We start from the raw sequence: 21,060 nt of genomic DNA, 5'->3' as shown, positions 1-21,060 counted from the left end.
GTCGTTCCCAGGGTGGGGGCTGGGGTGCGCACCCAGACGCAGTCCCGACTGAGCATGCTCAGTCGAGGGTCTGCCCTCGGGCGCCGGCTAGGGGTGCACTCTAGCGCCCAACGGAGGGAGGAGGAGGCCAGGAGTCACTATGGAAAATTACAAGGTGCCGAGGTGTCCCCTGGCGGGGAGGCTGGGGCGCCGAGGGGCCCACGGTCGGTCCGGGACAAGCCCTGGACCTGGACCTCCTGCCACCACCCCCAACCCCTGCTGGCCTAACGGTCACAGCCCCGGTGGAGGCTGCCAGCCAGGTCCCACCCCGGGAGGCAAGGGACCCATTGTCTGGCCAGTGTCTGCCTCTGGCTCATAGGGGACCTCCAAAGGTGACCTCCCGGTGCGTGCCCTTTGCCTCTGGGCCTGATGACTGCTGTCTAAAATGAAGGGTGGGAAAAAAATAAAAAATAAAAATAAATAAAATGAAGGGTGGGTTGGAGGACTGCAGCCTCGTCTGTCGGCATGTCCTCAGTGGAAGACACGCCCGCCCTCTCACCCCTGGGTCCGCGCTCAGGCCCATGGAGACAGGACTTCCTCGAACCAGAGTCGGTGATCAGGAGCCCCTAAACGCCGTCAGTAGTCCCAGTAGGGCAGTGGTTCTCAACCTTTCTAATGCCACGACCCTTTAATACAGGTCCTCATGGTGTGGTGACCCCCAACCATAAAATTATTTTCGTTGCTACTTCATAACTGTAATTTTGCTACTATTATGAATCGTAAATATCTGATATGCAGGATGTCTTAGGCGACCCCTGTGAAAAGGTCGCTCGACCCCCAAAGGGGTGGCGACCCACAGGTTGAGAGCCGCTGCAGTAGGGGACTGGGCCTTTTCCAGGGCCGGAGAAATGTGCAGCACCTGAAAATTTCACAAAAGGAAAGCTGCAGAATGCAGGCGAATGCGTGTTTAAATGCTTCTCTGCATGGTGTGTCAGCTTTATGAACTGTTAGGTCTGGTCTTGGTAAAAGCGTCATTAACCGGAAAATAATTTGTAAGTTAGATGTTTCTCACTTTGGGGGGCGGGGGGAGCCAGGACCACAAGGCAGTCAGCCAGTGGTGAAGCAGAGCAGTTTCTGGGACCAGAGACTCTAAAAAGCAAAGTTTTTCAGGGAGGAATTAAAATACCGCCTTGATCTGAGACACAGGTGCGTCTTCCCACTTAATTCGCCGCCTGAGGGGACCTCAGCATGTGCGTTCGGGCAGCAGCGTGAACCACTCCGGACACTGCCCCTGTTCCCTGCGCGGGGTTCAGACCACTCACAGGGCTGGGTCACAGAATCCTACAACTTTTCTGGACTCCAAAGGTCCCTGGACCCCGGGTTCCATCCCCCCACGTCTCTCCTCTGCATCCTGCCCCCCTTCCTCCATCCTCTCATAGCTGTGATCCCATCGCCCAGCCTCACCCCCTAACCCCCACGCATGGCACGGCAGCCATCTCTCTGCAGGGCTGGCTCCATGCACAGCCTCTGGGGTCAGACCCTGGAGTTGCAGTCTAACCCGGGCCACCTCCGTTATTAGTGCCGGGGCCTCAGGCAAGGACCTCGCTCCCTGTGCCTCCGTTTCCTCCACTGTGAACATGGAGATAGCCGTAGTGGTGACCACAGGTAGAGTACGCGGCACAGTGTCAGGCACAGGCATGGCTGTGACCGTGATTGCACCAATTACTTTATTGTTTGGATGCCCAGTTTGGCAGTGGGTGCTGAAGTGGGGGGTCCTAGGGGGCTAGAGAGAGGGAACAGGCCCTGTGCTGGCTCCTGGGTGCCCACTGACCTCACTGCGAATTGGAGAAGAGGCCCGGGGTGGTGGGACGAGCTCCAGAATCGGCCCCAAAGAGGTGGGGAGATGGGCTTGGGTGCCACCTTCCGAGGGCTCCTCGGCCTCCTGGGGGCCTCCTGTGTCTGCAGAGCGGGCGGAGATGCGTGCTGTGCCCGGAGGGAGGCTCGGGAGGCGCCGGCGGCTCGGGAGGCGGGCGCACTGCGGGGAGCGGAAGGCGTGTGCATTTCCCGAAAGCTTCTCTCCTTTCCGCTGGCAGATTTTGGACGAGCTGAATCCTGGGGCCTTGGGGGTGAACCTGGTGGTGAGGGAGAGAGAAACCAAAGTCAAGTTCGTGATAAAGCAGGTAAGACGCCACGTCCCTGGCACCCCGGGGGGGGGGGGGTCCCCCAAACATCCGCTCATCATCCCCAGGTTAGAGAAAGCTCCCTGATGCCGCCGCCGGGGTCCTCTGGGCCGGCAGTCGCGAGGCAGATCTGGTCAGGGTGGCCCGATGGGGGGGTGGGGGGGCCCTGAGGCGCCTCGAGCTTCCCCGCACGTGGGACTCTCACCGTGACGGAGAAGAAATGTCATTTTTACTCCGACAACAACCACAGCCTTACCTACCACTTACTCAGTGAGGTGTCGTCTCAGTTAGCCTCCCGCCGGCCCAGCAAAGCAGGAGCCAGGACTGCCTTCCCAGCCGAGGAGAGGGGCCTCCGGGCGGGCGGCCGGCTCACACAGCGGTCTCAGAGCAGGCGCACTCCCTGGGGCCACCAGCTTTACCAACTGGGAGCCAGGTGGGGGGCGGGGACTTGCCCATGCTCACACGGGGCTGGGGGCAGGGCGGGTGCAGACCCGAGGGGGCAGCCCTTTGTGTGTCCAAGCCGCATCGTCCAAAGGAACCAGGGTCCAGGGGAGAGAGCTGGCACCCCCTGGTGGTCCTGGGTGACGGCCGGGATACCCTGGGATCAGGGCTGCCCCTGCGGGTGGAGAGCCCTCTGCTCAGCCAGGCCCCCCGCGCCCCCCCACCCCTGTCTGTGGGCAGCACAGCGGCCCGCCTCTACCGAGGGGGGGCTGGGCTGGGAGTCCTCGCCCACCTCCTGCTCCATCACCAGGGACAGCCTCATTGTCTCCCAGGCCCATGGGCAGGACCACCTGCCTTCTGGGCAATCAAGGAGCTGTTTAAAAAGTCAATCTTTCTAAATTAAAAAAAAATAAAATAAAAAAAGGCCCTAACCCGTTTTGCTCAGTGGTTGGAATGTTGGACCATGGACTGAAGGGTCGTGGGTTCAGTTCTGGTCAAGGGCATGTACCTCAATTGCAGGCTCAGTCCCAGCGGGTCGAGCGCGTGCGGGAGGCAACCAATCAATGTGTCTCTGTCACATCTATGTTCTCCTCTCTCTGCCCCTCCCTCCCACTCTTTCTAAATCTCAGTGGAAAATCTGTCCTCGGGGGAGGATTCACCCCCACAGAGGGCTGGGGTGCGGGGGGCTGTGAGCTGCGGCCTCTCTCAGCACTGACACACTTTGCACCAGGCGGTGTTGGCATTCCTGCCCGCACAGCCTCCTCCTCTCCGCCCCGCCGGGAGCTGCGCTGTGACTGACCCCGCGCTCCCCTCAAGTGCGACAAGTTCGCTCCGTACAGTCAACTCTGATAAACACCCTTATCGTTCCGTTTTTGGCGGGTCCCTGATTTCCTTGGGGTAAATGCCCAGGGGTGGGATTTCTAGGACAGAAGATGCCACATTTTTAAGGCTTTCAGCCGTGTGGCCGCACTGACCTGTGCACAGCCCCGGATCGGGGGGCAGGCAGGCGGGCGCACTGGGCCGGCACCCAGGTCTCCCCGGCGCAGTGAGCGACCCTCTGACTCTGCGGCTTCGTCTACGGTCACCGGTCACAGAGATCTCATGGTTTGGTTGGTTGGTTTTAGTACCTGATTGGTTGGTTTTACATTAGCTTGCTTATTATTATTTTTAGTCTTCACTGCTGAAAGCGTTACACAGGTCCCCCCCAGAGATCTTCACTTGTATGTCTTGTGAGCAGACACACACACCCGGGTAAGGACCTGCTGGCAGACGTGACGGTCGCATCTCCCTGCAGTCCTTGCCACCGAGCACATTGCAGACCCGAAGCTGCTGCCCTCCCCCGCACCCTCCCCTCCCGTGCGCTCACCCCGCCCCACGTGCGGGGATGAGGACCATCTGCCCAGTTTGGAGGAGGAATGCACTAGGCCAACCCTTTACTTTCTCTTCTGTTTCAAGATGGTTTGACAGTGGACCCCCTAATGACAGCTTAGGGGTGCTGCTCCCCTGCACTCACCTGCAGCAGGAGCAAAGCTTTCCTTTGCTCAAGCATTTTTGGATCCCTGCCTTAGGAGCATCTCCGGGCCCCCATGGTGCCATGTGGTGGGGCCTGAATGGTAGGCACCTAGCACCCCTGGTCAATTGATGGTGGTGGTGGTGTTGGTAGTGGTGGTGATGGTGATTATGGTGATAATGATGATGTGTTGATGGTGATGGTGGTGGTGGTGGTGGTGGTGTTGGTAGTGGTGGTGGTGATGGTGGTGGTGGTGGTGATGGTGATGGTGGTGGTGATGGTGATTATGGTGATAATGATGATGTGTTGATGGTGATGGTGGTGGTGGTGGTGGTGGTGTTGGTAGTGGTGGTGGTGATGGTGGTGGTGGTGGTGATGGTGATGGTGGTGGTGATGGTGATTATGGTGATAATGATGATGTGTTGATGGTGATGGTGGTGGTGATGGTGGTCATGGTGGTGGTGGTGGTTATGGTGATAATGATGTGTTGATGGTGGTGGTGATGGTGATTATGGTGATAATGATGATGTGTTGATGATGGTGGTGGTGGTGATGGTGGTCATGGTGGTGGTGGTGGTTATGGTGATAATGATGTGTTGATGGTGGTGGTGATGGTGATTATGGTGATAATGATGATGTGTTGATGATGGTGGTGGTGGTGATGGTGATGATGGTGGTGGTGGTGGTTATGGTGATAATGATGATGTGTTGATGGTGATGGTGGCGGTGCTCATGGTGGTGATGGTGATGGTGGTGGTGGTGATGGTGATTATGGTGATAATGATGATGTGTTGATGGTGATGGTGGTGGTGGTGATGGTGGTGATGGTGATGGTGATGGTGATGGTGGTGGCGGTGCTCATGGTGGTGATGGTGATGGTGGTGGTGGTAATGGTGGTGGTGGTGGTGGTGGTGGTGGTGATGGTGGTGGCGGTGATGGTGATGGTGGTGGCGGTGGTGATGGTGATTATGGTGATAATGATGATGTGTTGATGGTGATGGTGGTGGTGATGGTGATGATGGTGATGGTGGTGGTGATGGTGGCGGTGCTCATGGTGGTGATGGTGATGGCTTACCACACGTCTACTGAGCTAGGCCTCTTCTGCCTCTGCAGGTGGAATGCATTGACGATCATCATGCCAACGAGGCCCTGGATGAGGTAACTCTGGGTGGCGCCCCCTGGAGGACATGATGCAGCACCAGAGGGTGCTCGGTGCCTCCTGTGCAGGCGCTGGGCGGGGCCGGAGGGTCAATCCAGTGTGTGCCTCGTGCTGTGAGCCAGAAGCCCCCTCGTCATGGCAGGAGTCTGTCGCCAAAGACTCATGTTTAAACCCAGGTGCAGACAAGATGTGCAGGGAGGGCCCAGGCCCCATTCTGACAGGCAAAGCAAGCCGCCCAAGCCCCCACCCTCACATCCTCACGTTCCCTTCCTCTTCGTGCCCCCGGCGACCTGCTCCCACACCCAGCCTTCCACGCAAGCCCTGGCCTCCTGGGCTCAGTCGCTGAGGCAGCCAGTCTTCCTCCTCCGAGCGCTGCCAGCGGGGACGGGGCACGGGACCAGGGGCGAGGTGGTGTGGGCACATTCGTGACCCCTCCCTTGGCCTCACCACCTTCTCCAGCGTCCCTGCCTGTGCTCTGTCCCCCCCGCCAAGCACTGTGCCTGCGTGGGGTCACGCGGCCCTCATGACACCCCGGGAGGCAGATGCCTCTGTTACCGCCATTTTCAGGCGAGGCGAGGAGGCTCAGAGAGGTTGAGGCACTGCGCCTCCGTCACACAGCACAGCCTGCACGCATGTGCTGGAGCCGGGACCCACACTGGACTGTGTGGCTCCCACCCCAGCCAGCGGCTCGCTTTCCCGGTGCCCAGCTCGGCGCTGGGAGCCGGCGTGTTTGGTGGGAAATGGGACTGGGCAGCACTGACCGAGAACCAGGGCTCCTGACCGGCCCTCTGCTCTCCGCCTGCAGCTGATGCCGCTGCTGCAGCTCCGGCACGCCCACATCTCCATCTACCACGAGATGTTCATCATATGGAACGGCCAGGTGGGTCACCACGCTGCGGCCGGGCGGCTCCGCGGCTGCAGGAACGGCGAACCCCGGCGTGTCCGTGGCAGTGACTCTAAACGTGGCAACCCCTGACTCGGCACTTACGGGGCCACCCTGGGGGCTCGCTGGCATCATCCCAGGGGAGCCCCAGCAGCCTCAGCGGGGGAGGGGTCGTTAGCCCAGCTCCCAGAAGACACAGAGGCTGAGGGAGACAAGTCCCTCCCCGGGTCCTGCCCAGTCTGTGGCCCAGCCAGCGGGGAGGGGAGGCCGCGCTGAGCTCGTCCTGCAGCCCCAGGCTCAGAGCCGGCGCCCGAGGGAGGAGCGGCCGGGGCAGGAGCCAGTCCCTGCTCCCCCTGCACAGCCCCCAGGGCCCGCGGAGGTCTGCAGGGGGTGCTGTCCCCACTTCCCGGCTCGCAGGCTGAGGAGCAGCTGGGTGGACGCCAGTCAGGGCCGGGCAGCCCCCAGCCGGCGCCTCACCCTGTCGGCGGTGTGAAGGCTGCCAGGCCTCTCGCTGAGTCACCCTGATCACATCTCCACACGAGTGTCCCCATCGCGGGCTGACAGCCAAGGGTTTGAGCGGGAATGGAGGGTCTCCTCACACTGAGCCCCGAGGAAAACCTTGGGGAGAGGTCATCACCCCAAAATGTTTCCTGAGCACCCGGAATGCGCGTAAGGAGACCCGGGAAAGCCAAGAGGACCTTTCGCTGCGGGAGGGAGAGCAGGTCCCCCTGGAGTCCGACGCGGAGGCCCCTCAGGGGCAGGCTCCGTGGGGGAGGAGATGGGTGTGAGCCGAGCCTGTGACGGGCGACGTCCCCGGCCCAGCATCTGCGTGTGCGGCGGCAGGAGGCCCGGCGGCCTTCAGCAAAGTCCAAGTGTAGAGGGAGCCGAGTGGGGGTGAGGCTGGAGATGCAGCCGGAGCTGCTCATGGGGCCCCTCCCTGCCCCCAGGAGGTGGTACCCCCACAGCCCCTGCAGTGGCGCCCCGTGCAGGGCGCCCGCCTAAGGGAACTGTGTCCCGCAGACCTCCTCCTTGTTCCTCTGCCTGGTGATGGACTACAACAAGGGAAGCTTCCAGAACATCATTGAGAGGGCGAGGGAGAAAAGGAACATCATTGACTCGGAGGTAAGACGCCAGCCCACCCCGCCTCGTGACGTCGCAGCCCCACGGTTGCGGGCACGGGGGAGGCAGGGCCGCTGGGGTCTGGCCGTCCCTTTCCTCACGTTCCCGCGTGGAGGTGTGTGCGCGTGGCAGCTGGGTGTGTCACAGGGGCGCACAGCTGGGTGTGTCACAGGGGCGCACAGCTGGGTGTGTCACAGGCGCGCACAGCCTCCCAGACCAGGACGCAGGTCACGCCAGGAGCGCCAGGAGGCCCCGGGCGGTCGGGAGCCGTGGCCCACCTCCTGCCGGCCCGCAGGCCCTGCACGTGGGCTCCTGCAGCGTGTCCTCATCTGCGTCTGGTTTCGCCCGCTCATCCGGGTGCCTCTGAGCCGCGGCCACGCTGCGAGCCCGTCCGGAACCTGTCCCTTCCCGTGGCGGGCGCCGCCGCGTGGGGTGGCCACCCCGAGCCCGCGTCTGGCCCAGCGCTGGGAGCGTTGGGCTGTTTGAAGTTTGGGACCATGATGACAGTAGCCGTGGGCGCTGCTGGGTGCTTTTTCGGGGACCTAGACGTTCGTGCTTCCTGGCTAAGCTCCGGGCGTGGCGTCGTGGGGGCTGGAGCAGGTGAGCGCAGCCTCAGCTCACATCCCGGGGCTGCGACCCGCTTGGTCGCCTGGGGTTTGCCGTCACCGCGAGCAGGAGCTCCCTGCCTGGCCAGGCTGCAGTGTGCCAGCCCTTTTCTCATTCCTTTAAATATATATTTACATATATTTGTATTGATTTCAGAGAGGAAGGGGGAGGGAGAGAGATGGAAACATCCATGATGAGAGAGAATCATGGGTCGGCTGCCTCCTGCACGCCCCACACTGGGGGTCCAGCCTGCAACCTGGCATGTGCCCCGACCAGGAATCGAACCGTGACCTCCTGGTTCAGAGGTCGATGCTCGACCCCTGAGCTGGCCGATGGAGAGTGACTCTTGCGTCCGTGGTGGCGGGTACCTCGGTGAGCTGCCGCCGCCGGGAACCTGCTCTGTGCAGGCGAGGGCGCGGCTAGACCTGCGTCCTTGGTCTCTTCCCTGCTGAGCCCCGCCCAGGCGGCCCAGGCCCCTCCGCCCCGGACTCCCCAACGGCGATGAACAGCGTCCCTGCCTGTCAGGAGGCCGCTCGCCTCAGCCCCTCCGACGGCGGCGCCTTGGGTGCCATGGACGCGCCTCTCCCGCCCCAGGGCCGGCGTGCTGTCTCCGGCTGGATCCCCCAGGTGACGGGGCCTGCTTTGGCTCTGAGCACCCCTCTGCTCGGTGGGCCTCCCCCACGTCCACCTCCTCGCCCCCTCGGCCTCAGAGGGTGGCTCGGAGGGTCTCAGACTTTCTGTGAGAGGCGGGACCCTTCGAAGCAGAAAATGTCCTCAGCAACCCAGTAAGGAAAGCGGACCCACTTCACTGGGGGGACAAGGCGGGAGGCGGGGGTGCGTGAGAGGAAGCCCGGTCCCGCTCAGCCTCTCTCTGATACCCTGGGGGGACCCAGGCTTCCTAGGAACACGGGTTTGAAAGTCACTGCCCTGGAACTAGCTGGATCTTGTTTCTGACACAAACTGCTTCCAGAACATTCTCTGCCAGGGCTCTTTTCATTCTAAAGACACAGGCACTGAAGACTTGACCCTCTCTGTCGCCCACAGGGGTGGGTGCGGGGCCGGAGCCCAGGCACAGGGTCTCGTGGAGACAGGAGTGCGGGGTCTGGGCACTGGGGCGTCGCCCTGGCTCGCGTGGTTTAATGGTCTCGGGAGCCTGAGGCGGAGCCTCTCGCACGGGCCATGGGCTGGCCAGCCTCAGCCCCGTCTCAGGACACGAGAGACAGGATGCTGTGGTCCTGCAGACCGCCCTGAGTGGTCACCGACCCCCAACAGCTGCAGGGGCCCACGGGGCGCTGGCGGCCCCTCCAGCCCCGCATCTCTCTCTCCGCAGTGGATGCAGAACATGCTGGGGCAGGTGCTGGACGCCCTGGGATACCTGCACCGGCTGGACATCACCCACAGGTGACCGGGCCCCGCGTCCCCGCGGAGCCAGCGCCTGTGCGCGGAATCCAGGGCGTGGGGTGCGGCCGCGGCCACAGCTCTCCCTCCCAGGCGGGCGACTGCCCCCACACCCGTGCTGATTCACCCTCGCCACGCAGCTCCGTGAAGTGTGAGCTGACCTGGCGGGTTGGTTCTAAAGTACAAGGAAAGCGAGCAGATAACAGCACGCCCGGGACGGAGATTAACGGCGTGGCCTCTGGCCAGGCGGCCCGGGCTCCGATCCGCGGCCCACGCGCCGGGACCCCTGGTCTGAGCGGCTGGGAATGGCTTCAGTCGGTCGTATGTCGAGGAGGAGAGGGACGCACGGGGCTGCATGTGCGAAGGGCGAGCTCAGGGCTCCGGGTTCCTGTCGGAGGCCGTCAGTGGGAAACGCCCCAGGCAGAGGAAGGAGCCGCAGGACTGGGGTGTCCTACCTGTGGCTGGCTTGGTTTTGTGTAGTTGTGTGTTTTTTTCAATTTTAAACAACCGGTTGTATTTTCTGTTTGTAGGAGACAGTATTTAAAAAGTGGGCTGCCAAGGGGGCATTTATTGAAGAGAGGGGTGTGGGCTGCTTCTGCAGAACTGGGTGGGGCAGGAAGTAAGGTTCAGGGTGCACGCGGGCCCCGCGGGCGGGTGCAAAGGTGTGCCCCTCGGTTTCAGGAACCTCAAGCCCTCCAACATCGCCCTGGTGGGCATCAACCACTGCAAACTGCAGGACCTGAGCTGCGACGCGCTGATGACCCACAGAGCCAAGTGGAACATCCGGGCGGAGGAAGGTGCCCGGGGTCCCCAGAGGGACCGAGGTGGCGGGAAGCAGTGGGGGAGGGGCCATTCACGGGAAGCTCCTTGCTCCCGGAGTCCAGAGGGCAGTGGCCACTCCGGGTGCTGGAACAAGGCAACATCAAACCTGTCCTCGCTCAGGAGGCCCCCACCCACCCCTCCTGGGCTATGGATACTAACGGGCCCCTGCTGGATTGTAACTGAGCAGGCGTTCCTCGGGGGGCGGGCATGCAGGGCCCCAAAGACACCCAGGAAGTGTTAACCTTCATGGAGGGAGAAGAAGGGACTGTCAGGGAGAGGTGGGAGCCTGGTGTGGGCCAGGCACTGGCTAGGGATGGGTCACTTCACTGAGTCCTAATGGAACCCAGGCGGTGGCAGAGGTGGGGGTAGGCGACACGAGCTCTCCTTCCTCTGAAAAGACGACGGGGCAAGGGACCGGGCTTCTAGCCCCTAACAGCTGTCAGGGCCGGAGGGAACACCACAGGGCAGAACTCCCGAGTTCTGGGGTGTCCGGTGTGGCTGCCCTGGCCTCCTGTCCTTGGTGCACAGAGGATGGATGGATGGACAGGTGAACTGATGCGTGGGTAGATAGGTGGGTAGTGGACAGGTGGGTGGGTGGATGGACAGGTGAATAGATGGACAGGTGAATAGATGGACAGGTGAATAGATGGATGGGTAGGTGAGTGGGTAGACAGGTGGACCAGTAGATGGGTGGGTGGATGGATGAAAAAAACAGGTGGATAGATGGACAGAAGAATGGATAGGTGGATAGATAGACAGGTAGATAGATGGACAGGTAAACAGATGAATGGATAGGTGGATGGATGGGTAGATGGACAGGTGAATAGATGGGTGGGTGGATGAATGGATGGGTGGGTGGGTAGATGGACAGGTGAATGGATGGGTGGGTGGATGATGGGTGGGTAGATGGATGGGTGGGTGGGTGGATGAGTGGATGGGTGGGTGGGGAGATGGACAGGTGAATGGATGGGTGGGTGGATAAGTGGATGGGTGGGTGGGTGGATAGACAGATGAACAGATGGGTGGGTGGATGAGTGGATGGGTGGGTGGGGAGATGGACAGGTGAAGGGATAGATGATGGATAGACAGGTGAATGGATGGATGGTGGATAGACAGGTGAGTGGATGGGTGGGTGGGGAGATGGACAGGTGAATGGATGGATGGTGGATGAGTGGATAGGTGGGTGGGTGGATAGACAAGTGAATGGATGGGTGGGTGGATGAGTGGATGGGTGGGTGGGGAGATGGACAGGTGAATGGATGGGTGGGTGGGTGGATAGACAGGTGAGTGGATGGATGGGTGGGTGGGTGGATAGACAGGTGAGTGGATGGATGGGTGGGTGGGTGGATAGACAGGTGAGTGGATGGGTGGGTGGATGAGTGGATGGATGGGTGGGTGGGTGGATAGACAGGTGAAGGGATGGGTGGGTGGGTGGATAGACAGGTGAAGGGATGGGTGGTGGATTTATGGAGATGGACGGCAGGGTCCTTGGAGTCCACCCTCTGCTGTTTGGCTGGGGGATGGAAGTCCAGAGAGGGAGGGACTGGCTGGGGGTCGCAGGACCTGACAGCTGGCCCGAGGACCTGCTCAGTTGGCTCCTTGTCGGGGTTCAGGTGTAGAAACAAGGGGGACAACTGGAACTGTGCCTCCAGGTCCTGGTGTTTAAAGGGGGTGAGATCTTAGCCTTCTCCGACCACCGTGGGCCAGCCCGTGGGCACCTGCCTGGAGGGCAGCCCCACCTCAGAGCAGGGGGATGAAGGGCTCGGGCATCCAGCTGCTGCTTCCCCGGCGAGCTCAGGCTCACGCACCCCTCGGCCCGCAGACCCCTTTCAGAAGTCCTGGATGGCCCCCGAGGCCCTCCGCTTCTCCTTCAGCCAGAAAGCCGACATCTGGTCCTTGGGCTGCATCATTCTCGACATGGTCAGCTGCTCCTTCACCGAGGTGAGCCGCCCCAGCGCCCTCCGGGCCACCGCAGCCCCACGCCCACGGCAGGCGCGTGGAGCCGGCCCTGCGTGCCTCCCCCCAGAGGCCGCACTCCTCCTCCGCCGCCTCCTGCCCCAGCTGCCGGCAGGCGGGGGGGGGGGGGGGCACCCCCTGCGCTCAGCACCTGGCCTGTGGGCAATGATGACCGGGATGGTGAGATTCAAATCTGCCGGAGTCTGCCCCTCACCGCGGGCCCAGGGGTTCTCGCTGTCCTTCAGGGATGAGAAAACCGGCTTCAGGTGCACGGAGCGGCTCGTGGGGTGTCGCTGCGCTCTGGCCCTGTTCCAGGAAAGGGTGCCTGTAGCTCACGCGGGGGCCTGGACCTGCGGGGCCTGAGCACAGGGGCTGCGTGTCACCCACAGGCCCCCCCAGCGGGTGCAGCTGAGCTCAGCTGTGGGCAGGAGGAGGGTCCCCCACTCCCTCTGCCCAGGGAGAGGCTGCTGGCTGCTCTGGACCTCCGCACCTTCTAGAAGGTCTCGGCTCAGGTGGCCTCTGGGTGGCCCTGGAGGTGGCGGCCGCAGCTCCCCTGCTTCCCTCGCGCTCCCCCTGGTCCCGGCCACGTTCATTCGGTTCTGGAACGCGGACGCGGTGTCCCGTCTCCCAGGCCACAGAGGCCATGCTGCTGCGCAAGTCCATCCGGAGCCTCCCCAACGGCCTGGGGGCCGTCCTGAGGACCATGGAGGAGAGGCGGGTCCCCCACGCCAAGATCTTCAGCTCCCTTTTGCCCCAGATGCTACAGATCGACCCCTCGGAGCGAATAACGGTCAGGTGAGCCGGGGTCGGGGCTGCACTGAGGTTTCCCGTTTCTCCCTCTGTGTCCCATCTCTTCCCTCCGCGTCCCGGGGTGTAAAGGCCCCGCCCTGCCGCCCTGCCTCCCTGCCTCCCTGCCTCCCTGCCTCCCTGTCTCCCTGCCGCCCTGTCTCCCTGCCTCCCTGTCTCCCTGCCTCCCTGCCTCCCTGCCTCCCTGCCTCCCTGCCTCCCTGCCTCCCTGCCGCCCTGCCTCCCTGCCTCCCTGCCTCCCTGCCGCCCTGCCGCCCTGCCTCCCTGCCTCCCTGCCGCCCTGCCTCCGTCTCCCTGCCGCCCTGCCTCCCTGCCTCCCTGCCGCCCTGCCTCCCTGCCTCCCTGCCTCCCTGCCGCCCTGCCGCCCTGCCTCCTTGCCTTCCTGCTGCCCTGCCTCCCTGCCTCCCTGCCTCCCTGCCGCCCTGCCTCCCTGCCGCCCTGCCGCCCTGCCTCCCTGCCTCCCTGCCTCCCTGCCTCCCTGCCTCCCTGCCTCCCTGCCGCCCTGCCTCCTTGCCTTCCTGCTGCCCTGCCTCCCTGCCGCCCTGCCGCCCTGTCTCCCTGCCTCCCTGCCTCCCTGCCTCCCTGCCTCCCTGCCGCCCTGCCTCCTTGCCTTCCTGCTGCCCTGCCTCCCTGCCTCCCTGTCTCCCTGCCTCCTTGCCTTCCTGCTGCCCTGCCTCCCTGCCTCCCTGCCTCCCTGCCGCCCTGCCTCCCTGCCGCCCTGCCGCCCTGCCTCCCTGCCTCCCTGCCTCCCTGCCTCCCTGCCTCCCTGCCGCCCTGCCTCCCTGCCGCCCTGCCGCCCTGCCGCCCTGCCTCCCTTGGTCTCCAAACAGCGGCCTCATGCTGGCCCTTGAGCGGGCGGCTGGCTTCGCTGTCAGGTGAGGGTGCGGCCCCAGGACCAGGAACTGCGCTGGCTCTAGTTAAAAGCCAGAAGGAGAAAGTGAACCAGGACAACGGGCCAGCCTGGTTATATTCGCCTTTTACCACCGCAGCAGCCAGATCTGATGTTTTGTCTATTTTTGTGGAGGACGGGCCGACGCACGCGCAGGGCCAGGGCTCAGCCCCCCGCTGCCTGGTGGAGGGGCTGCGGGGTGCCGAGTGCTAACGGGAAGGTGGGGGCGCCCCGAGCCTCCGCCCACCGCACGCTCAGTCACGGCGTCCCCTCAGGGAGGTGATCCAGCTCACCCTGCTGAGCAGCGATTTCCGGCCCACCAGCGTCTCCCTGCTGCTGCACCAGCGCGACGTGCCCCCCTTCATCTCCGCCATCCTCTCGGAAGGCTGCGTGGCCCGCATTCTAGGTGACGATGGGACCCAGACGGGGCGGGCACCCCTGTGTCAGCCCCACACCCCGCCCCCGGGACGGCTCCCCTGTGCGGCCAGCGGGTAGGAAGCCTCCGGCGCCCCTCCACCATGGCAGGCGCGCTTCGCTGGGTGCTGCCCGCGCACCCCCTCCCAGCTGCCATTGCCCACAGAGCGCTCCCCGCCCCGCCCCCGCCCTGTTCCCCTCTTCCTGCTGCAGCGGAATGCCCTGTCCTGCCCTGCGTCCGCCTCCGCACCCACCCCGCGTCCCCCCAACTCAGCAGGGTCCTGCGTGGTGGCTGTGTGCCCAGGCCCCTGGCCCGCAGGCCGTCCCTGCAGGGAGAAGGCGCGGGGCTCTGTCTGCAGCTTACACTTCAGGACGGTCACCGGCCCAGGGCCGCCCGCACACAGCCTGTGCTGCTCTCCGCCGGTGCCGGGGCGCCTGGGGTTCCCAGCACCGTGACTGGCACCCCAGAGCTCCGCCCGAGGTCTGGAGGTCACTTCACGTTCCAGGGCAGCCCCCTCCAGCCCTCGGTCCTCTGCGTGGCTCTGCCTGTGACAAGGGACCCGCACTCTGCCCGCCACGTCTGCCCCATTTCTGGGGACTGGGCGCGGGAGGGTTGGAAGGTGGGGAGGGGCACCCCGAGGCACTAGCTGCTGTCCCCCATGTCTCATGGCCACGGGCTTTGGAGGCTACAACAGTCCAGTGAAGCCCATCACCCACTCGCCGAGCGGCCTGGGGCCTCCACCCCCTCCCGGGAAGCAGGGCGCTGAGGTGCCCACGTGGTGCCCGGGCAGCGGGTGGCCGGCTCCGTCAGCTGTAGCACAGGGTCTGCAGCCTTCCGGAGCCTCGGCGCTCCGGGGCGGGATTGCTTGTTGGGAATCAAAGGCAGAGAGGGCGCGGCCTGGCCCTCGCCCAGGAGCAGTGGCAAGAGCAGGTCCGCCGAGTGAGGCATGCTGGGGCCTAAGAGCACCTGGGAGGGGGGCCGCCGCCGGGGGTCCCTGAGCTGGCCGAGGTGGGTGGGCGCACAGGCAGGCGCCCCACGCTCTCCTGTTCCCTGCAGAGGTCATGCAGAACTTCCCCAGCCGGCCGGAGGTCCAGCTCAAGGTCCTGGACAGGCTGCTGAGAATGTCTGACGACCAGCTAGGTAGAGACCCCTCTGCTCCCCTCCCCCAAGCTCTCCAGCAAGGTCCCTTACCCCTGAGGCTGGGCTCTATTCCCATGAGGGTCCCTGTGTCTTCTCATTTTAATTAAACTTTGAAAAAGATACGTATTTTTATTGATTTCAGAGGAAGAGATGGAAGAATGATCAATTGGCTGCCTCCTGCACACCCCCTACCGGGGGTCAAGCCCGCAACCCGGGCATGTGCCCTGACCGGGAATCAAACTGTGACCTCCTGGTTCATAGGTTGATGCTCAACCACTGGCCATACCAGCCAGGCTTTGTTATTGATTTGAGAGAGAGAGGAGGCGAGAGAGAAACATCAATGAGAGAGAAAAACATCATCGGTTGCCTCCTGCATGCACCCCAACAAGGGATCGAACCCACAACCTTGGGTATGGGGTGACGCTGCAGCCAACAGCCACATGGCAGGGCGGGCCAGGTCTCCGACCTGCGGGGTCAGGCGGCTGCCATTTGTGCTGGATTGTTCCGGGTGGGCGGGTGGGGCGGCTTGGCTCCGAGCGTTACCAGCTGGCAATGGTTGCTGAAGCAGCCCGCGTCCCCGCCGTCTCTGTGACGGGCGGCGCGGCTGCGATGTGCAGGGTCACAGACAGCCCTGCACCAGGCCCTGGAGAGGCTCACTCCTGGTGCCCGGGCGGGAAGACTTCATGTTTTCACCGACGCACCCCCGACCAAGCGTGCATGTGAGCCCTCTCCCCAACTCTCTCCATCAATTATTCATTTTAAAATCCTGCCCGAACATGGTTTCATAGAATCTATCCACTCAACACACCAGTTTGAAAATTTCATTCACTTACTTATCCATCCACCCACCAATTTATCCTTCAACAGTCTGTCCATCCATCCCTCCATCTACCTATCCATCCCTCAACCATCTGTCCATTCATCCGTCCACCCATCCATCTGTTCATCCACCTGTCCATCCACCCACTGTCCATCTGTCTGTCCACCATCCCTCCCTCCACAGAGGCCTGTCCCACGGCTGGGGCATTGGCGACGACAGAGGCCCGTCCTGCCTGTAATGAGGCGGCAGAGACCCCCTATTGGCCATTGACCTTTCCCTCCCTCTCCCTCCCATGACCCCTGGAGCCAGGCCGTGGCCAGGACAGTCCACGTCCGTGGGGGGGAAGGGAGGGTTAGCCTTCCTGGACAAACGGAGGGGGCTGCGGGGCCCCCTCCCACAGCGGCCTTTCCGGCCGCGGCCCAGTGTGGAGACGGCCGGGCGGGGCCGGGCGGGGGCCTGCTCCTGGCTCGTGGCATTGCCTTTGGTCCGTTTCCCCCTCGACCTCGGGCGCCGGCATTTAGTCCTTGTTCTCCCCCAGCCCGAGCGGGCGGGGCTGCTCCCTCCTCTCCGATGAGAGGCTGGGGGAGGGGCAGGTGGGGACGGACCCTCCGCCGGCCACTGCTTCTCTTCCCTCCCGGGGCAGGTGCACCGCATGCGCCACACAGGAAAGCCGGGGACCCAGATGCCACTCTCAGGGCAGGTCCGGGCAGGCTGGTCACAGCAGCGCCTCCCGGGGGCGTGAGGGCGGTCACAGGGAGATGTCAGGGCCGTGGCAGCGAGGAGACGCAATGGGGCCACACGGCAAGCACTCGGCACCCGGGCCCCTGCGTGATGCCAGCACTGCCTGGCGCCCGCCCTGTCCGTCCCCCCTCGCCCCTGCTCCTCTGCCAAGTGTCACCTCGCACCGCCCTGGCAGGTCTGCCGTGGTCGATGGAGGTGGTGACGGTGCTGGTCACCATCATGAAGAACCACGAGCGGCTCCTGGACATCCAGCTGTGCGCCTGCGCCCTGCTGCTGCGCACCCTGGGCCAAGGTGGGGCCCGCCCGCCGCGTGGAACGGTTCCTCCGGGCACAGGCCGGGGTCGGGGGGCTCAGGACTCAGCGCCGGCTGCACAGGCCCCCACCCACGCGGCCTTCACCCCCACGCCACAAGCACTCACGGGGACCCACTCTGTTGGAACAAGGACCTCCGATGCCTTCACACGCGGTGAGGGGGGACACGCCTGCCCGCCGCTGCCCCAGCTCGGGCTGACCAGGCCCCTCCCATCGGCCCGCAGCGCTGGCGCAGGACCCGGCCACCACCGTGCGGAGGGGCAGCTCCATCACCTCGGTCCTGCTGAGCGTCCTGCGGAGCCACCCCGAGGCCCAGCCGCTCCTGGTCATGGTCTACAGCCTCCTCACCATCGTCTGCAGCCGGGGTGGGTCTGCCCGCGGGCCGGGCGCCGGGCTGGCAGCTGCACGGCTTTGGTCTGTTTCCCTCGCTCGTCCTTGCTTCCTCTCATTCCCTCAAACGTGCAGGGCACTGGCCAGGCTTCACGCCCAAGTCCCTTTCACGTCAAGCCTCGCTGCCCCTCTGCCTTGCTCACCCCCATTTCACAGGGCACCTGGGCTCCTGAGGCCACGGCCAGGCAGGCAGGGCAGCCCCCAGGGCCTCGCACGCCTCACCGGGTCTGGGCCGGCTCCTCCAGGCGGCTGGGCTCTGAGGGCGCCCAGACTGGGTGACCAACTGGAGAACCCGCTCGAGAAGGAGCAGGGCGCTGTGCACGGGCACACAGGAGTCCACCAGAGCCCCCGCGGGGAGAGCGCCAGCTCAGAGGGCCGCCCGCTCTGGCCCCCGGGCAGGGCTGGGTCCTCGGAAGGGAAGCGAGGCTCCCTCGGCCGGGCTGCACAGGAATGGGTGGGAGGTGCTGGGACTTGTGGCCCTGGGGATGGACCCTGTCCTGGTTTCTGGGTCCCATGCTGGGCGTGCACTGGCCTGGCGGGGGCCCAGCAATGTGGGGTGCACGGGACCGCGGGGGATGGAGGTGGGGCCCTGGGGCTGGTCTGGGCCCAGGTGGTGAGGAGGCCCCGGGCTCCATGGCCCGCATTCCTGGCCCCACAGGGTGCGACTCGGAGGAGCTGCAGAAGGCGGGGCTGTTCACGCACATCCTGGAGCGCCTGGACTCCTGCTCCGGGCACAGGGAGGTCTGCATGGCCGGCCTGAGCCTGCTCTGGGTGCTGCTGGTGGACGGTGAGGGTCCTCGCCTGGCCCCTCATGCACTTCAGGGCGAGCTGGCTGTGAAGTCTCCTCTGAGAGCCGGGAGCAGACCCACGCCCCGACTTCCCTGGCATCCAAAGTCAGCTGGGCTATGGCATTCTGGCCTCACTTTTTTATTTTTTAGACATATTTTTATTCATTTCAGAGAGGGAGAGGGATAAACATCAATGATGAGAATCACTGACCAGCTGCCTCCTGCACGCCCCACACTGGGGACGGAGCCCGCAGCCCGGGCCTGTGACCTGGTCTGTAGGTTGGCGCTCAGCCACTGAGCCGTCCTCATTTCTAATCCAGGGAAGGAATCGAGGCCCCATCCTGGCCCAGCAGCACCTGGGCGTAGTTCTGCCCAAGGAAAACGGCTCCTCGCCATGGAGAGCCCCACTCACACCCAGTGCACAAGTCCCCAAGCCACCCCGGGACTCCGAGAACCCCCACCCTCCTCAGCCCCCTTCCCACCTGGCCTCTCCCCCAGCTTCTCGTGTTGGCGTTGGTGGGGGTGGTCAGGGGGCACGTGTACCCAGGGCCCGGCACCCCATCCTCCCTTCCTGTTCCAGCGGACATCACGGACAAGGCCCCCCTGGAGAAGGCCCCGGGCCTCATCGCGGAGCTGCTGGCTGCCTACCCGGTGGACACGGAGATGGCAGAGGCTGGCTGTGCGGTCCTCTGGCTGCTGTCCTTGCTGGGTAAGGTCCCGGGCCCGGGGGATGGGGGGTGCCTGGGCCCAGGTGGTGATGAGGCCGCCCCCTGCAGGCTGCATAAAGGAGCACCTGCTGGAGGAGGTGGTGGTGCTGTTCCTGCAAAGCCTCCGGCTGTGCCAGGACCGCGTCCTGCTGGTGAACAACGCCTGCCGGGGGCTGGCCAGCCTCGCCAAGGTGTCGGGTGAGCCGGGCTGGCCTGGGCCCGAAGGCGGGGCCTTCGCTGCCGGGAGGGGGCTCTGAAGGGCGGGAGGGACTGGGCTCCGCTCACAAGCAGGGCTGTCCCAGTCCAGTGGGCAGGACCCGAGTGAGTCGGGTGAGGAGTGTGTCTTGGCACCTGCGGGCTGTGTCCCCCAGGTCCCAGAGGGGTCTGAGGAGTTGTGTACACGACACCCCGGGTCACTGCTCACACAGGCTGACCCCTAATGCGGGCGCCGTGGAGCACCCCCATGCCCTCCCCACTAGGAAACAGCCGGCACGTCTTACAAGCTTTGCACCTGCCGGGGAGCCCCGGCTGCAGAAAGCCAAGGCTGTCCCATCCCGGTCCCACGCTCACCCCATTTCCCAGAGGACACGGGGCTGCAGGGAATGAACCCCATCCTGCCTCCCCACGCCCCCAGAGCTGGCGGCGCTGCGGGTGGTGGTGTCTGAGGAGAGGGGCAGTGGCCTCGGCCTCATCAAGGACACGTACGAGCTGCACAAGGACCACCCCGAGGTGGCGGAGAACGTGTGCCTGCTGCTGGTCCACCTGGCTTCCTACCGTGAGACCCCCTCGCCACCCCTCGCCACGCGGGCGGGCAGGGACCCTGCTCCTGGCTCCCCCTGGAAGGGAAGCCCCCCTGAAATGTCCCCTTCACATGGTCCGAGTGCCCACCATGCGCCAGGCTGGCAGGTGCTGGCTCCTGAGCCCCAGGTCGGGGTGTTCAGGCTAAGCCTCAGGAGGCTGGGGGCCCAGGCAGTCCTGCCAGCCGCCTCAGAAGTGCCTGGGCTGGGAGTGCGGGCCGGCTCGGCTGGGAGGGGCTCCGGAGGGAGGAGGCCTGGCCTCAGGACCCTCACTGCCCACAGAGGACATCCTGTGCGAGCTGGTGTCCAGCGGCATCCAGACCCTGGTCCAGGAGATCAAGGAGCGCTTCACCTCCAGCCTGGTGAGTGTGGGCAGCGCCCCGAGAACCAGGCCTCACCCCCCGCCCCGTCAGGCCGGGTGGCTAAGTCCAGGAGCCCGACTGGGGCTTCTGTGGGGCGGCCCGGCCGCTGTGTGCAGTTTGGCGGCGCCTCCTGCCTGTGGGTCTGCGTCTGAGCCTGAGGGCAGCCATCAGCTTTCAAAGGCAAGGGACTCAGATGCCTGCTGGTGGGGCTGACGGGCCCACCCCCCTCTCCCAGGAGCTGGTCTCTTACGCGGAGAGGGTGCTGCAGAGCCTGGAGGCGGCCAGGCTGCCCTGCTCTGCCCAGGAGCCGTCCGCTGTGGCCCCAGAAGACCAACACCTCCGGATCCCCGCCCCCTGCCCGGTGCCTTCCGTCCTGCCGCGTGGGGCTGCCCGCTGACCCGGCCTTTTCCTTAGGGAGGGGGAGGGGCAGCTGCTGGATGTGTCTCGGTACAGGCCTCAGCCCCAGCTGGGCCAGCGACCGTGTCGGATACCACCCTTCCAGAACGTTCTGAGCAAGGACACAGGCTCCCCCAGCCCCACCTCAAGTAAAGCCGCACTCACGTCCAATGGTGTCCTCAGTGGGTTGGGCCTTTTTGTACCTGTCGCCGCAGCAAAGCCTCGGGCTTCAGGCACCCGGCGCGGCCCTGGTCAGATCGCATGTGGCTCCGGCCCGGGAGGCCCTGCAGCAGTAACAGCCACCCCGCGGGCAGCCCGAGCCCGGCGTGGCCACAGCGTGGGCTCTGACCCTGGGGTTAAACTTGGCGCCGGTGGGGCGGGAGGGAGGAACACTGCCACCGGCTCCAGTCCAGGGGCGGCCACAGGAACTCGGCGAGGCCGTG

The 21,060-nt window shown here is 64.4% G+C and overlaps 2 protein-coding genes across 6 annotated transcripts; both read left to right on the top strand.

Annotated features, from left to right (window-relative positions):
* Positions 1 to 72: 72 nt before the first annotated feature.
* Positions 73 to 19,826, top strand: LOC307110718 (serine/threonine kinase-like domain-containing protein STKLD1). 5 transcript variants are annotated; one of them, XM_079790024.1, is made up of 16 exons: positions 73 to 154; positions 2,073 to 2,159; positions 5,224 to 5,268; positions 6,075 to 6,149; positions 7,173 to 7,274; positions 9,208 to 9,278; positions 9,957 to 10,072; positions 11,920 to 12,038; positions 12,685 to 12,848; positions 14,025 to 14,155; positions 15,221 to 15,304; positions 17,041 to 17,157; positions 17,402 to 17,542; positions 18,226 to 18,354; positions 18,936 to 19,064; positions 19,132 to 19,826. In XM_079790024.1, the coding sequence occupies exons 1-16, from the start codon at positions 140 to 142 to the stop codon at positions 19,317 to 19,319; spliced, it is 1,713 nt and encodes a 570-aa protein (XP_079646150.1). In that variant the 5' UTR covers positions 73 to 139; the 3' UTR covers positions 19,320 to 19,826. The 5 variants fall into 5 exon arrangements, with proteins under 5 accessions (XP_079646150.1, XP_079646149.1, XP_079646148.1 ...); XM_079790023.1 differs by having other exon boundaries at positions 18,936 to 19,826; XM_079790022.1 differs by having other exon boundaries at positions 17,041 to 17,542.
* LOC307111113 (uncharacterized protein) lies at positions 19,526 to 20,864 on the top strand (the record flags this gene model as incomplete). The annotated part of the gene is made up of 4 exons (XM_079790796.1): positions 19,526 to 19,619; positions 19,697 to 19,837; positions 20,010 to 20,221; positions 20,457 to 20,864. 4 exons carry the CDS (start codon positions 19,526 to 19,528, stop codon positions 20,616 to 20,618), a joined length of 609 nt encoding a protein of 202 aa, XP_079646922.1. The 3' UTR covers positions 20,619 to 20,864.
* Positions 20,865 to 21,060: the final 196 nt, after the last annotated feature.

This window comes from Cnephaeus nilssonii (assembly GCF_951640355.1).
Source record: "Cnephaeus nilssonii genome assembly, chromosome: 14".
Taxonomy (NCBI): Eukaryota; Metazoa; Chordata; class Mammalia; order Chiroptera; family Vespertilionidae; genus Cnephaeus; species Cnephaeus nilssonii.
This window is presented reverse-complemented; position numbering and strand designations above follow the sequence as displayed.

What these genes read in the sequence shown, in the direction of transcription:
- LOC307110718 (XM_079790020.1), top strand. An exon ending in CGGCTGGACATCACCCACAG is followed by an intron (nt 9,279 to 9,956) that starts GTGACCGGGCCC and finishes CCTCGGTTTCAG; the next exon opens with GAACCTCAAGCCCTCCAACA. An exon ending in CTGCGTGGCCCGCATTCTAG is followed by an intron (nt 14,156 to 15,220) that starts GTGACGATGGGA and finishes TGTTCCCTGCAG; the next exon opens with AGGTCATGCAGAACTTCCCC.